This window comes from Oncorhynchus kisutch, linkage group LG1 (assembly GCF_002021735.2).
Source record: "Oncorhynchus kisutch isolate 150728-3 linkage group LG1, Okis_V2, whole genome shotgun sequence".
Lineage (NCBI taxonomy): Eukaryota > Metazoa > Chordata > Actinopteri > Salmoniformes > Salmonidae > Oncorhynchus > Oncorhynchus kisutch.
The window spans coordinates 49,484,869-49,501,922 of NC_034174.2; the positions used below are offsets into that span (position 1 = coordinate 49,484,869).

A 17,054-nucleotide genomic window follows, 5' to 3' on the forward strand; every position below is an offset into this window, starting at 1 on the left:
AAAATAGATCCTGTTCTAGATTGATATATAGCCCTATAAATAGATATCTATGCCTACCTCTTTCAGGTTATACATTCAATGCAGTATTAGCCTTATATTTAGATAATTCATGATGGTTTATGCAGAATAAGCTTCTAATTTATAGTCTCTGTCTCTTGAGCAATACCTGTGCTCTGCTGGCCTCTCCTTAAATAAAGCTCCTTAGCTCTTGGAGTACCATGCAGGAAAAGCTAGACTAGAATAGCTTGCTGGGCGTTTCTTATACTAATAGACTATTCCAAGAAGGACCCAAGCAGTTTTTTTGCTGAACGTTAAATACAGCAGCCAATAAAACTCACGGGTAGTTTGAAAGAAGAGTGAACGGGCGCAATGACGGTAGGCAATAGCAGTTATTTATTCAGACCCATAACCGCTCAATCTTCGTAAGGGAAGCGAAAGCGTTCTGCATCTAATTCTAGTCCTACATTATTCAAGGACGTCAATAGAATGATGAAGATAATGACAACGAAACCGTTGAAAGCAAGGATGGAAGGAGGCAACAATAGAGAAAGAGGAGGTAGGCTAATAACATTAGGGGAAATATTATGAAAGGTATACGGTATATGAGTCAGCCTACTAATTATACAAATAGGCCCTATAATATTTCAACATGTAAATCAAATTCACTAGCCTATACTTGTAACTTTCCAGGCCGCATGTGCTGCACCAGAAACGCATGTCTATTCCGCTTTATCATGGTTTGAACGATGAGCGTAATTCCAGTCCATATAATACAGTACAGCAATATAGTTCACACTCAAAAAGATTAGCTTACTGGAGCTAGTTTTATTTATTTACCCAAGAGAGCATATAGTTAGCTACATCTATGGCCTTTTATGTTATGTTTTTCTGTCGCGCTTAATGTGCAATAGCCTATATCAAATACAGTATGTATTGTATAACGGCACTATCATTTGGACTTAGACTCATTAAATGTTAATGTAGAGCTCGTAAAATGTATTTATACTGAACAAAAGTGCAAACGCAACATGCAACAAAATATTTGACTGAGTTACAGTTCATATAAACAAATCAGTCAATTGATATAAATTCATTAGGCCCTAATCTATGATTTTCACATGTTGAGGCAGGGGCGCAGCCATGGGTGGGCTTGTGAGGGCATAGGACCATCCACTTGGGGGCCCACCCATTGCAGAGCCAGGCCCAGCCAATCAACATATGCTTTATTTTCACACAAAAGGGCTTTATTGCAGACCGAAATACTCCTCAGTTTCATCAGCTGCTGATCTCAGACTATCCCGCAGGTGAAGAAACCGGACGTGGAGGCCCTGGGCTGACGTGGTTACACGTGGTCAGCGGTTGTGAGGCTGGTTGGATGTACTAGCAAATTCTCTAAAATGACATTGGAGTAGACGATGGTAGATAAATAAACATTACATTCTCTGGCAACAGCTCTGGTGGACATTCTTGCTGTCAGCATGCCAATTTCACTCTCCCTCAAAACTTCTGTGGCATTGTGTTGTGTGACAAAACTGCACATTTTAGTGGCCTTTTATTGTTGCCAGCACAAGGTGCACCTGTTTAATGATCATGCTGTTTAATCAGCTTCTTGATATGTCACACCTGTCTGGTGGATGAATTATCTTGGCAAAGAACAAATGCTCACTAACAGGAATGCAAACAAATTTGCCACAATATTTGAGAGAAATAAGCTTTTTGTGCAAATGGATAATTTCTTGGATCTTTTATATCAGCTCATGAAACATGGGACCAACGCTTTACATGTTGTGTTTGTACTTTAGTTCAGTATAATATATGGCTAATCAGGCCCAGGTAGCAACAGGTTTGAATATTCATGCTAAACAAAGCTTTAATCAAAGCCAGACATATTTACAGTTTATGCTTATGTAACGGATGTGAAACGGCTAGCTAGTTAGCGGTGGTGCGAGCTAAATAGTGTTTCAATCGGTGACGTCACTTGCTCTGAGACCTTGAAGTCGTGGTTCTCCTTGCTCTGCAAGGGCCGCGGCTTTTGTGGAGCGATGGGTAACGATGCTTCGTGGGTGACTGCTGTTGATGTGTGCAGAGGGTCCCTGGTTCGCGCCCGGGTATGGGCGAGGTGATGGTTTAAAGTTATACTGTTACACTTAATAATGCTTCTGAACGGGAAAATACTGGGTTACCCGGGATGGATCCAATCTTGGGATGGATTTTTTTATTTATTTTTTTTATATCGGGAAAATATTCCACCTCACTTGGCACAGCCATTGAAGTGGACACAATCAACAGCCCGATCAACTCTACGCGAAGGAGATGTGTCGCTCGAGGGAAATGGTGGTCACACCAGATACCGACTTGTTTTCTGATCCACACATCTGTGACCAAACAGATGCATATCTGTATTCCCAGTCGTGTGAAATCCATAGATTAGAATCTAATGAATTGATTTAAATTGACTTACTTTCCTTATGTACTGTAACTCCGTAAAGTCTTGGTTGTTGCATGCCGTGTTTAGATTTTTTCTGCTCAGTGTAATTAGGCCACCTTTTCACTGCTATTTCCAATGATGCTTGTATTTGTGTGTAGTGTAATGTTTAATGCTGTTACAGTATGTCCAATCTATGTTCTCCTCCAGGCTGAGGGGACTAAGCAGCTGTGACTCCACTCCTTCAGACCCCACTGATCCGCTACAGTCACTGTTTTACCCTCATGCCTAAACGGAGTACTGTACCTCACTAGAACCAGGTGATCTCTTTGTATTCTGAGTGGAACATCCCCTCAACTTAAATTAACTTGTCAAAAATGTCACGCAGAACCATTGAATGTAGTGAAGGTATGTAAGGAAAACTATTTTTTTGCGAAATATCTGGTTGCAATTACCCAACACAATGTACGGTACATTGTATAGACCACATGAATGTTAACACTGGTGTATGGTTTCACAAATTGTAGTCACTAGTGTAGGATTTTGGTAGTAGAACTATACTTTTAATGTGTTATTTGACTAAGTATTTTATGATGCTTGAAATGTGAGTAATCTGCTATGAATTCAGTACTATTGTGAAATAAAGATCTGATCCTAAGACAGATTCATCCATTCAGTCTTTCAAGATGTTTTAGAACTACCAATTTATTGTTTATCACAGTCAAATATATATTTCTCTCAAGACATGCCTCCAGTGTTTTATAGTTGCAGTCTTCCTTCCCACCCTTGTATCCATCCTGCAGCCCTCCTGCCAAAGAGCTGTCATGTAGTGTGACTAAGGCATTCAGATAGTAAAGTTATCCTTTTTCAGCTCGCGGTCAGTTGATATTCAAATATTGCAAAAAAAAGATGAGCACATTCAAGTTCTTTCCAAAGTTTACTGAAGTGGCCAGCTTGCTATATACAATGACAATTGAGCGATTTGACACATTCACCTAAGATATTAAGTATGCTGTCATTATATTGGTAAGCTTAAAAGTGGTTAATTTACAATTTTTGGGGAAGATTGGCAAATCTAACATGAAATCTCAACTCTAGCACTAACCTGAGTTGTCTAAATGCTCTGTATTTGATTATGGGCATTAACTGTAATAGTGCACCTTCCTACCATCAGCGTGCAGGACAGTCTTTGCTACTGAAAACTAAGAGGAGCCTAGCTTTGTTTCTGCCTCCGGAAGGCTACCGAGTGAGAACAGCTGCATTCTGGTCTACTTGATCCTGTGAACCACCAATTCCCCTGAAGTACTACCACCATATCCTACTCCCAATTCAGTAGTTGTCATCAGTGAGGTGCATTGCTGCAAGTTGTCCTCCGTGACTGGGTAAAGCCCAGAAGATCCTACATGCACCAGGGACGTTCATTACAGAAAACATTTAAGAACCAAAACAAAGAAAAACAATAGTTTATGTTGGACAAATTCAGGTAGGGCCCTTCCCATTTTGTTCCGCTTGCTTCCGTTTAATAAACCTTTTGCAACAGAATCGGTATAATGAATACACCCTTGGTTTGTATCCCAATATTGTGTTCATTGTTTTCACAGCCCTTTAAGAAATGAGAGTTTAAGACCATACAATTAGGAGTAAAATTACTATGCATGTGTGGGCTACTATAAGGATAGACAGTTTTAAAAATATGGCTCAGTTGATACAAGAAAGACTTATGACAACAAAGAATGGGTTAAAACAGTATCAATAAGGACAACTTGCTTATTTTACCATTCATTTTGGCCCAGTCAACCCCTTGCCTTCCCACCGCATATTGTCAGTGTGCTGCTGTAACTCAAAATTAAAGGTTTTTAGCTTTTCTCCCCCTACGGTGATTTCACCTTCAAACAAGTTGTTTGAGGGTAACCGCTAAGCGAAACGATCACCTTCAAATCAAATTTTATTTGTCACATACACATGGTTAGCAGATGTTAATGTGAGTGTAGCGAAATGCTTATGCTTCGAGTTCCGACAATGCAGTAATAACCAACAAGTAATCTAACTAACAATTCCAAAACTGCTGTCTTATACACACAAGTGTAAGGGGATACAGAATATGTACATAAAGATATGAATGAGTGATGGTACAGAGCGGCATAGGCAAGATACAGTAGATGGTATCGGGTACAGCATATACATATGAGATGAGTATGTAAACAAAGTGGCTAGTGATACATGTATTACATAAAGATGCAGTAGATGATATAGAGTACAGTATATACATATACATACGAGATGAATAATGTAGGGTATGTAAACATATTAGTTAGCATTGTTTAAAGTGGCTAGTGATATTTTACATCATTTCCCATCAATTCCCATTATTAAAGTGGCCAGAGTTGAGTCAGTGTGTTGGCAGCAGCCACTCAATGTTAGTGGTGGCTGCTTAACAGTCTGATGGCCTTGAGATAAACAGCTTCTTTCAGTCTCTCGGTCCCAGCTTTGATGCACCTGTACTGACCTCGCCTTCTGGATGATAGCGGGGTGAACAGGCAGTGGCTCGGGTGGTTGTCGTCCTTGATGATCTTTATGGCCTTCCTGTAACATCGGGTGATGTAGGTGTCCTGGAGGGCAGGTAATTTGCCCGCGGTGATGCGTTGTGCAGACCTCACTACCCTCTGGAGAGCCTTACGGTTGTGGGCGGAGCAGTTGCCGTACCAGACGGTGATACAGCCCGCCAGGATGCTCTCGATTGTGCATCTGTAGAAGTTTGTGAGTGCTTTTGGTGACAAGCCGAATTTCTTCAGCCTCCTGAGGTTGAAGAGGCGCTGCTGCGCCTTCTTCACGATGCTGTCTGTGTGGGTGGACCAATTCAGTTTGTCTGTGATGTGTGTGCTGAGGAACTTAAAACTTACTACCCTCTCCACTACTGTTCCATCGATGTGGATAGGGGGGTGTTCCCTCTGCTGTTTCCTGAAGTCCACAATCATCTCCTTAGTTTTGTTGACGCTGAGTGTGAGGTTATTTTCCTGACACCACACTCCGAGGGCCCTCACCTTCTCCCTGTAGGCCGTCTCGTCGTTGTTGGTAATCAAGCCTACCACTGTTGTGTCGTCCCCAAACTTGATGATTGAGTTGGAGGCGTGCGTGGCCACGCAGTCGTGGGTGAACAGGGAGTACAGGAGAGGGCTCAGAACGCACCCTTGTGGGGCCCCAGTGTTGAGGATCAGCGGGGTGGAGATGTTGTTGCCTACCCTCACCACCTGGGGGTGGCCCGTCAGGAAGTCCAGTACCCAGTTGCACAGGGTGGGGTCGAGACCCGGGGTCTCGAGCTTGATGACGAGCTTGGAGGGTACTATGGTGTTAAATGCCGAGCTGTAGTCGATGAACAGCATTCTCACATAGGTATTCCTCTTGTCCAGATGGGTTAGGGCAGTGTGGTTGAAATTGCATCGTCTGTGGACCTATTTGGGCGGTAAGCAAATTGGAGTGGGTCTAGGGTGTCAGGTAGGGTGGACGTGATATGGTCCTTGACTAGTCTCTCAAAGCACTTCATGATGACGGAAGTGAGTGCTACGGGGCGGTAGTCGTTTAGCTCAGTTACCTTAGCTTTCTTGGGAACAGGAACAATGGTAGCCCTCTTGAAGCATGTGGGAACAGCAGACTGGGATAGGGATTGATTGAATATGTCCGTAAACACACCAGCCAGCTGGTCTGCGCATGCTCTGAGGGCGCGGCTGGGGATGCCGTCTCGGCCTGCAGCCTCAAGTTGTTTGAGGGTAACCGCTAAGCGAAACGATCTTAATGCTTTCCAGTTGTAAACATTAGTGGTGTCCAACCACAAAAGTGTTTCAGAAGTCTCCCATGCAACTATTCAGTAGTAGTTCCTTGTTGTTCTATCATGACAGTTATACAAATTAAGGTAAAAACCATAATCAAAGGGTATTATAGCGTTTGGGAAAAAAAAAAAAAAAAATTCAGACAGTGGCTTGAACTAGTTGTGTAATAACACAATTTGGACTGATGCCCAGATATCACATGACCTGAGGGGCAGCAAAATTGCATCCCTCCTCTCCTGGGTCCTTCCAAAAGTTAGTCTGTATTGCCCTCTCTGTGACTCATGTAAAAGGTCCCGTCTTTTGATGAATCATGTCACAGGACCTGGATTTTAAACATTCATTTTAAGCCTTTTCCAGAAATGAGAATTAGACCAAAAATGAAAGCAATTGTATGGTGCTGGACTGTCAGACGTAAAAAGAAATGGGACAGCTTAATGAAGAAGGTAGACTCAGCGATATGATGTAGAAAGTAAACAGCTGAGTGGGTCAATTTCCGCAACTACTAAGAGCTTTTACACGAGGCTCAACTGCTCAGCTGTTTTGGTCTTTTATCTACCATGCACATGCGCATATACTGTGTGTGAGTGTAGTCTTGCATCTCGCTTGTCCAAACTTCTGTGCTGCTGTTCGTGCAACATCACTTCGCTGAGCCTACACTACCGTTCAAAAGTTTGGGTTCACTTAGAAATGTCCTTGTTTTTGAAAGAAAATTACATTTTTTTTGTCCATTAAAAATATCAGAAAGAGTGTAGACATGGTTAGTTAATGTTGTAAATTACTTTTGTAGCTGGAACGGCTCATTTGTAACGGAATATCTACATAGGCATACAGAGGCCCATTATCAGCAACCATCACTCATATGTTCCAATGGCACGTTGTGTTAGCTCATTACAAGCAAACATATTGATAAAAGTTACCTTGTCCGAGAGAGATTTGCACGGTTATCAAAACATCACACCAGGGTAATCCTACACGAAACACAGACCTTATATGAAGTAGTTTAAAAAAATACCATACTGAACCGTGAAAAAACGATTGGATCCACATTCGGATTTTACTGCTAGGTTTTATGGAATTAGGACTTGTACAAAGGTATTCCTAATGTTTTGTAGACTCGGTGTAGGACATTTTATTTTGAATTTAATATATCTTACGGAGTTGTCTATTTACTGCTCTGTACTTTGTCATGTATTTGTAGGCTTTATCTGGACCCCAGGAAGAGTATCTGCTGCATATACAGTAGCTAATGGGGATCCTAACAAACTAAACAACTCGTCATTTACACGTTTGAGAATGTGCTTAGAACTACAGATTCATCTTTCATGTTCACAACTAATCAGTCACACACTTGCAAATGATGTTAACTACAAAACTATTCTGTACACTCAAATCATTGTCAATGATTTAACTTCATAAACAACTCAAATATACATTTCTTAGATTCTTCCCAGACCTCAAAAGAATAAACAAAAATCGAATTTCCAACTCTGTTGACTGCCTCATTTATGGTTCAATATTAGGTCTACCATTAGCCTACTTGCATAGTAGAATTTGGGTTAGCCTGACTGTGAAAGACCAAGATTGTGAAAGACTAAGATTGATGATTTTAGGTCATTGAGAGTACATGGCACTGTTTGTCATAGAATTTTTCACTTCGGGCGTGTTTCCTTCGCTTGGGAGGACACTTAGGATAAAAAAATGTAAAAAATAAAATGTTGAGTGTACCAACTCCAGGCACCACGACACCTCTGCTGCAGTAGGCTACTTTTTAAAAAACGGCAAAGCACATGTTCCAACCCAACTCAGACAAAAATAAGACAAAAAGAAACATGGTGTGTTTTACAGTGTTTACTTTATATTAAGATCATTTGATAAAAACATACAGCAACGACAGGGCTTTTCAGGTGCAATGCAATTTCTCTAGTCTCCACACAGAGCCCATGGTATTACTTTGGATGACATGAAACAATATATTTAGAAATATCAATACATATAAAACGCTTATGAATCATATAAACAAGAAGGCACCGTGTCAAACCAGACCATTTCAATTCCCCAACCGGTTCCATTTACTCAACCCTGGAATGTGTCCGATTCTGAACCACCCGATTCACGTACGGCCTCGTATCGAAACCATATATAAATATCTATATGGCTCAGCTCGAAAACATGAAGTGTAGTAACCTTAAAGAGAGTGGTGTGATCAGAGCCTACTGTTAAACTAGTAGCAACACACATTCTGCTAAGATCTCGCCCATAACGCACCTCTGCGTGACAAAAGCTAATGAGGGGCTATAGCTTTAACCCAGACTTTAGAATCAACCCCTAACCTACTATGCCATTGCACCTGTCCTGAAACAACCCCTAGCCCCTACTCCCTCGTCTCTTGTGTAAAGCTGAAACACTTTTTTCCAGGGTGCAAGAAGCCTGATGCACCACCCTGACCACTGCGGGGGCAGGGGCTAGGCATTGCTTCTGGTTGGATCCCGTTTCTGGTTGGGGCCTGTGTGTATCCAACTGCTACCAAATCCTTGATGTAAGAGCTCCAAAATACATAGCGAAGTCAACTATAAACTAGATCAAAAAGCTAGCTTCCAGTCAAAAGAAGCAGTTCAAGTCATTTTGGTCTCAGACGGACGGGCTTACTCGTCACGCTAGGCTACAACTCAGCACATTGTCTCCATTACAATGACTGTATTTTCGAGCTACAATATACTCTTTGGGGTCAACATGCTTCTATTGCTTTTTATTTTTTAGAGTTTTTACACTAATCTCATTTTAGCACTGTAAAAATAAAATGGTTTTGTCCTTTACTCATCTAATGTAAATATCAAAGTACGGTTACTTGGTCATGCTGACATTCAATGTTCCATCACATGGGAAGAGTGTACTGCAGTCTATCATAATAGTCTATGGACTACTTTTAAAGTACAGAAAAAAAGGGAGGAATTTGGGTGAACTATCCCTTTAAAGCAGACTACTGAGTCGTCACTGCAATGGACTATAGCGAGTACAGGCAGAGAGAAAGTTGGACAATTCCAGATCAGTCCCACTAGAACACAAGGCATAAATACTCACGTTGTTTGGCATTGTTTTTTGGGGGTCTTTGTTTTCAAACCAAGCTAAAGGCTTACTTACCTTTTCTACGCTAAAAAGCTGTTTTGCGCTCAATAGTACAATGAGCTAATAAATATGTTTTTCAAAACAATATATAGGATGGAATTGTATGCATACACCAAATGAAGTAGAAAGTTCAGGCAAAAAAGTGAGAAAACAAACTTTAAACTCAGAAGGGAATTTTTGTCCAGTTGCGTCTGTACGTGGATGTTATAATTTGTATAGTATATTAGTATGCAGGTTTGCTAACTGTGTTTTAAAAATGGCAAAGCTCTTTTTGGAACTCTTGAGAATCACAAATGTACGTTGCTCCAGTATCGTTTGGATAATGGCAATATGGCACGGCCAGTGCAGTGACCTTTTGCAATCAATATCCCACAATATGAAGTATACAGTGTTACGTAAAATGAACAGTCATCAATGCATATTTGGTCTCAATTTAGCTCTGTGCATGTCTGTGTGTGTGTGTCTCCCAGTAATTTTTTGAAATCCATACACTTTAGCTTTGTCTTCTCTATTGCATTAGATTAATGACACAGGAGAATATAGAGTATATTAAATGAGAACCTTTCACATCTAGAATATTCCAGGCAATGAACACTTAGTAAAGCCATTTATGAATTCAGAAACGGATCGACAGAGAGCGAGAGAGAAGGAAAAGTAGCAAAGGGGAGGAAAGAAAGTGTGTGAATGCGCGCTAGTGTCTAGTCCAGAGAGGACTTGTCCAGTGGTGCGTGTGTCTCTCTCATCCAGAGAGGACTGGTCCAGTGGTGTGTGTGTGTGTCTAGTCCAGAGAGGACATGTCCAGTGGTGGTAGGGGCTCTCTCCAGTAGGAGAAGTGGCTGTACTCAGGGCAGTGGAAGGAGGATGAAGTCCCATCCTTGGAGATCTCAGGGAAGAAGTGCTCCACCAGCTCGCCGAGGTGTGTGTACCTGTGACACACACAGAGCATAATGTACTGGAGCTATCGCAGCTCTATGGATTCAGTTTTACTAATCATGAGTCAACTGATACTTTATATTCAGCGAATTGGAACCGACATGACACAGCATGCTCTAAACCAGAACATGCAGTTATTATGAGCAATCTTTTTTTAAAGAATGTAATTAAATTGGGACTGGGAAAATTGTACTGCATGTGTCAAGTGTGCACTTTTCCAAAGTGCACTTATGAGGAGTCGACTGACCACTGTCACTCTTCTCGGTTGGGTGGTACACTTACGATGACTTGTTCCCTTTGGTCTTCTCTTGAATGAGCTCTCCTTTGGGGTTCACAGTGAAGATCCTGGTGTCAGGGACACCCACCTTCTTATAGGCATAGGCATCCTGAAATAACAACACTCAACTCAAACTTTATTTCAAATATATTAGAAACACCTCAATCCATCACCCAGGGAATGGATTTAGAAACACAGGTCAAACAAATAGGAAATGAGTCAGAGGTGTGTGTTCCCTTGAACTGACACACAGTAAGCAGCTAATATCAACCAGGGCTTGACATAAAAAGAAAAAAAGTTTTGAGTTTTTACTTATCCGAAAGATCAAGTCACTTCTTCCAAAAATAGAAAATGGTCTGTAACACCATGGGCCAAAAAAAGTGACTGACAATTGTGTTGTATGTTGAAAGGAACCACTAAATAAATAAATACAAAATTATTATTATTGCCATACAGAGAATCAGACAAAAATTGCATTCAAGTCTGTCTCAAAATACAACACTGCCACTTTAAGACAAACCTTTCACAAATGTCTCTCAATTCAGGTTTTAGGGGAGATCTATTGATAGCATGGGAGCCATTTGTCAATTAGGCTATTCTAAGAACATTCTATAACGTTGTCAAAATTACATGGCCAATATCGAATTGAGAGGAATCCATGTTTTCCAACGCTGTCAGATGTTTTTCTCAACTCCCGATATTGAGCACTTGAGAGACCGAAGTAGAGGCTATGTTGCATTGGTTTTATGAACACACCCGTTCCGCTGCGTGTGCCATTTACGGTTATTCACAAGTGCTTTTTTTTTTAGGGCATAGGACATAACAATGACATTAATACAAGCAAACAGCTGAACAGCCAACTACCCAAATACATTTGCCAGACTACACGATATGTTTTGAATCGGCCATCTAGTTCGTCTGTTGTGTGTCATTATTTCATAGGCTAACTACTGCTGAAATGTCCCCAGCTCTCCTCGAGCAACAGCCCCCTTGCACTGGCACACGCGCGATACAATAATTATACTCCAATGTGCTCTGCAGAGAATGGGAGAAGGGTGTTCAACTGATCGGAGTAATTGTTTGATATTGTAATTTTTTTAACTTGTTGGACAAGCAGAATATAGATTTAAGTTGTCCGAATTTTGTTTTTAGATATTTTTACTTGTCCCGGACAAGCGGTAACATCGAGCCCTGTCAACATACTAGGCTCACCAATACTGAGAACGCATGGTCTAACGTGCACGTTGTTTCCCGCCATTGGTTCATTTTGGTACAGCCCATCCCCTTATTTAACTATCAGCTGATTACCAGCTGTGGTCAAAGACACGTGGGTCTGGAAAGATGATTCTCTTCCTTAATAGTGAATTCGTACAAGATAAAAAAGCCGAAATGAGTATGACATCCTGGCATTTAAAGCACACAACATTTTCACAATTTGAAATACTATAAAACTCCCTAATTTCTCATAGGACGCAAGTCGGGGAACGGGACAAGGCCTGTGTTAGTACTGTACGCGTGTGGCTTACATTGGTCCTGTTACCGAAGGCTGCGTAGAAGGGCTGCCTCTGGGGGTTGAACAGATCTCGGATGTCGGTAAGGCAGGCGACCTTAAACACCTCAGGCTTTTTCTCCACCACCTCTCTGTGCAGGGCAGAGAAGAAACTGCTGGGGGCCAGCAGCACGGGGCCCTTGGGGAGGACGGTGCCTTTGTCGTTCACCCACTGCAGGTAGCCCTTGGTGATATCGGCCATGCCGATGGCCCGCGCCGAACAGTACAGGAACTTGTAGCCGTTCCTAGGAGGGAGAGAGAGAGTGAGAAAGAGCAAGGGGAGAGAGAGTGCAGGAGAGAAATATAGAATAATCTTGTCAGTTATCAACAGCTTCTAATGAGAAGCTCAGCATTGCATATTCAGACCAGGATGTGTGTCACAATGTCACCCTTTTTGGGCACATACAAGTGTTTCGGCACCAATGCGTGCACAGTAAAAGTTAAATGGAGGGGATCATGAGGCTGCTTCATGTTCATTATGTATCAAACAGAAGACATGTCCAATAAGAAATGCTCATTTTCGTCTCAAAAGGTTTTGCTGCAGTGTGCCCTACTGAACATGACCCTGGTGTGAGCGTAGGCACTTACTGGTGGATTTTGTGGTACAGTCGGGCGATGCCCTGGTGCGTCCAGTCTTTCCCCAGCTGAGGTAGGATATGCCCAAGAGCATCAGACCTATGACGAGTAAGGAGAGAGTAAGTACATCACTGAACACACTCATACACGGGGGTTCGAAATTATTGACACCTTGATAAAGATGAGCAAAAATGACTATATAAAATAAATATATTGTATACAAAAAAAAAAACTGAAAATTATAGTATTTTATACTAATCCAATTGCTCATGATTACGGATCATCCTGAATGAATTGTGAATAATTTACATGTTATATTTTTGTCACTTAGCAGACGCTCTTATCCAGAAGCAATTAGGGTTAAGTGCCTTGCTCAAGGGAATACAGATATTTCACCTCGTCGGCTTGGGGATTCAAACCAACAACCTTGCGATTACTGGCCCAACGCTCTTAACCGCCAGGCCGATGCTAGTACGACCATTACACAGGTTAACATGCACAAGGCTGCAGGACTAGTACACTGAGCATGACCAGCTGGCAAGTGTCTTCACTTATATTTTCAACCTCTCTGACCCAATCAGTAATACCTACAAGTTTCAAGCAGACCACCATAGTTGCTGTGCCCAAGAACGCCAAGGTAACCTGTCTAAATGACTATCGCCCAATAGCACTCACATCTGTAGCCATGAAATGCTTTGAAAGGCTGGTCATGGCTCACATCAACACCATCATCCCAGAAACCCTGGACCCACTCCAATTTGCAAATCGCCCAAACAGATCAATAGATGATGCAAACTCTATTGCATGCCACACTGCCCTTCCCCACCTGGCCAAAAGGAACACCTATGTGAGAATTCTGTTCATAGACTACAGCTCAGCGTTCACCACCATAGTGCCCTCAAATCTCATGACTAAGCTAAGGACCCCGGGACAAAACACCTTCCTCTGCAACTGGATCCTGGACTTCCTGATGGGCCACCCCCAGGTGGTGTGGGAAGGGTAAACTTCCGCTACACTGACCTTCAATGCGGGGGCACCACAGGGGTGTGTGCTTAGTCCCCTCCTGTACTCCCTGTTCACCCACAACTGCGTGGCCGCACGTGACTCCAACACCATCATCAAGTTTACCAATGACACGATGGTGGTGGGACTGATCACTAACGACGATGAGACGGCCTATAAGGAGGTGGTGGTCAGAGACCTGGCAGTGTGGTGCCAGGACAACAACCACTCTCTCAATGTGGGCAAGACAAAGAAGCTTAATGTGGACTACAGGATAGGGAGGGCCAAACACGCCCCTATTCACACTAATGGTACTGTAGTGGAGCAGGTCGAGAGCTTCAAGTTCCTTGGTGTCCACAACGCTAAAGGACCCATCATGATCCAAACACACCAGCACAGTCGTGAATAGGGCACGACAACACCTCTTCCCCCTCAGGAGATATATATCTCTCTCATATATAGATATATAAATACACACATACATACACACAAAAGTAAGTGGACACCCCTTAAAATTAGTGAATTTGGCTATTTCAGCCACACCGTTGCTGACGGGTGTATAAAATTTTTTTTTCGAGCACACAGCCATGCAATCTCCATAGACAAACAGACATTGGCAGTAGAATGGCCTAACTGAAGAGCTCAGTGACTTAACATGCCACCGTCACAATAATGCCACCTTTCCAACAAGTCAGTTTGTCAAATGTCTGCCCTGCTAGAGCTGCCTGTAAGTGCTGTTATTGTGAAGTGGAAACCACGGCTCAGTTACAAAGTGGTACGCCACACAAGCTCACAGAACGGGACCACGGAGTGCTGAAGTGCATAGCACGTAAAACTCGCCTGTCCTCAGTTGTAACACTCACTATAAAGTTCCAAACTGCCTTTGGAAGCAACATCAGCACAATAATTGTTATTTGGGAGCTTCATGAAATGGGTTTCCATGACCGAGCTGCCGCACACAAGCCTAAGATCACCATGTGCAATGCCAAGCGTCGCCTGGAGTGGTGTAAAGCTCGCTGCCATTGGACTCGGGAGCAGTGGAAACGCCTTCTTTGGAGTGATAAATCACGGTTCCCATCTGGCAGTTAGACGGACGAATCTGGGAGAATGCTACCTGTCCCAATGCATAGTGCCAACCGTAAAGTATGGTGGAGGAGGAATAATGGTCCGGGCTAGGCTTCTTAGTTCCAATAAAGGGAAATCTTCACACTAGAGCATATAATTCAAATTTTAGACGATTCTGTGCTTCCAACTTTGTGGCAACAGTTTGGGAAAGGCCCTTTCCCTGTTTCAGCATGACAAAGCGAGGTCCATACAGAAATGGTCTGTCAAGATCAATGTGGAAGAACTTGACTGGCCTGCACAGAGCCCTGACCTCAACCCCACCGAACACCTTTGGGATGAATTGGAACACCGACTGTGACCGACTGTGACATCAGTGCCCTCACTAACGCTTGTGGCTGAATGGAAGCAAGTCCCCACAGCAATGTTCTACTTCTAACATCTAGTGGAAAGCCTTCCCAGAAGAGTGGAGGCTGTTATAGCAGCAAAGGGGGGGACCAACTCCATATTAATGCCCATGATTTTGGAATGAGATGTTCGAGGAGCAGGTGTCCACATGCTTTTGGTCAAGTAGTGTACTTATACTATAACACACAAACTCATCATCACATACGCTGCTGCTACAGTCTATTTATCCATCCTGTTGCCTCACTTTACCCCTATGTCCACTACCGTTCAAAAGTTTGAGGTCACTTAGAAATGTCCTTGTTTTGTGAAAGAAAAGCAAACAAAAAAATTGTCCATTAAAATAACATGAAATTGATCAGAAATACAGTGTAGACATTGTTAATGTTGTAAATGACTAATTGTAGCTGGAAATTTGTAAGTGAGCCCAAACCTTTGAACGGTTAGTGTACATACCTACCTCAACTTCGTCATACCCCTGCACATCGACTTGGAACCCCATGTATATATAGCAAATCTAGCATTGCGTATTTAGTCCTTGTGTTACAATTGTTTTCTTCCTATTATTACAATAAATTGTATTAGTTGTTCTTTATTGTCGGGAAGGTAAGCATTTCACTGTTAGTCTAGACCTGTTGTTTACAAAGCATGTGACAAATACCATTTCATTTGATGAGTGAGAAAGTTTGAAGATCAAAGATCCTAGCCCCAAGACATGCTAACTCCCACCATTACCAATAACAGGAGAGGATAGCATGTCTTGGGGGTAGGATCTTTAACTTTCTCACTCAACATTATTCACAATTTATTGAGGATTATCCGAAATCATGGTAGCATCCAGAATGTAGGAGTGTTTAGAAACATATTATATTCTTATTTACAATAACAGTGACTCCAAAATGACAACTAATTAAATACCATTAATTTCTATTGGGTACAAAATACTCCAAAACACAGCCAAAAGAAACTGGAAATGCATCCAACAAGTTTGTAGAGTCACAAGCTTGATGTGTTCATTGCGTGCTAGGAAAATGGGACCAAATATTAAACTTTTGACAATTATTTTTTGAATTTTACTCCCTTTTTCTCCGCAATTTTGTGGTATCCAATTGTTAGTAGTTACTATCTTGTCTCATCACTACAACTCCCATACGGGCTCGGGAGAGACGAAGGTCGAAAGCCATGCGTCCTCCGAAACACAACCCAACCAAGCCGCACTGCTTCTTAACACAGCATGCATCCAACCTGGAACCAGACACCTAGCGACCTGGTCAGCGTGCACTGCACCCGGCCCGCCACAGGAGTCGCTAGTGCGGAATGAGACAAGGATATCCCAAATACTTTGGTTCCCTAAAATGGGGGGCTATGTACAGAATGTCCTGTCATTTCTAAACGGTTGACCTGATATGGATGAAAATACCCTCAAATTAAAGCTGACAGACAGCACTTTGTATAATTTCAAATGTGCTGGAGTACAGAGGCAAAACAACAAGTCATTTGTTTGGGGTATATGTACTTTTCCTCCACTACATTCCAAAAGAAAATATGTACTTTCTTACTCCCATACATTTTCCCTGACACCCAAAAGTACTCGTTACATTTCGAATGCTCAGGCAGGACAACAATATGGTCCAGTTCACACACCTATCGATATCACGTGTTGTTATCCCTACTGCCTCTGATCTGGCAAATTACTAAACACAAATACTGCGTTTGAAAATTATGTCAGTGCTGAAGTGTGCTACTGGCTGTCCGCCGTAAATAAAACATTTAATTGTGCCATCTGGTTTGCTTAATATAAGGAATTTAATGTATAGCATTTACTTTTTAAGCATGACAATTTAATAATTTCCCCACCACGGGACTCGAGTGCATTTA

At 42.1% G+C, this 17,054-nt stretch overlaps 1 protein-coding gene and 1 long non-coding RNA gene across 4 annotated transcripts in view; one reads left to right on the forward strand and one right to left on the reverse strand.

Moving 5' to 3' along the window:
• Positions 1-284: 284 nt before the first annotated feature.
• LOC116376155 (uncharacterized) lies at positions 285-3,083 on the forward strand. The gene is made up of 3 exons (XR_004211542.1): positions 285-375; positions 475-556; positions 2,636-3,083. It is a non-coding gene; the product is annotated as an uncharacterized LOC116376155 (long non-coding RNA).
• Positions 3,084-8,082: 4,999 nt separating this feature from the next.
• LOC109891954 (phosphatidate phosphatase LPIN2) overlaps positions 8,083-17,054 on the reverse strand; it is a 37,267-nt gene continuing 28,295 nt past the window's right edge. For all 3 annotated transcript variants that reach the window (XM_020484409.2, XM_031826404.1, XM_020484415.2), the window contains exons 16-19: positions 12,720-12,806; positions 12,109-12,376; positions 10,588-10,691; positions 8,083-10,298 (exon numbers count right to left, since the gene is read on the reverse strand). In XM_020484409.2, coding sequence (XP_020339998.1) covers positions 10,151-10,298; positions 10,588-10,691; positions 12,109-12,376; positions 12,720-12,806 — 607 coding nt within the window. In that variant the 3' untranslated portion in view covers positions 8,083-10,150. The remainder of the gene's footprint in view (positions 10,299-10,587; positions 10,692-12,108; positions 12,377-12,719; positions 12,807-17,054) is intronic.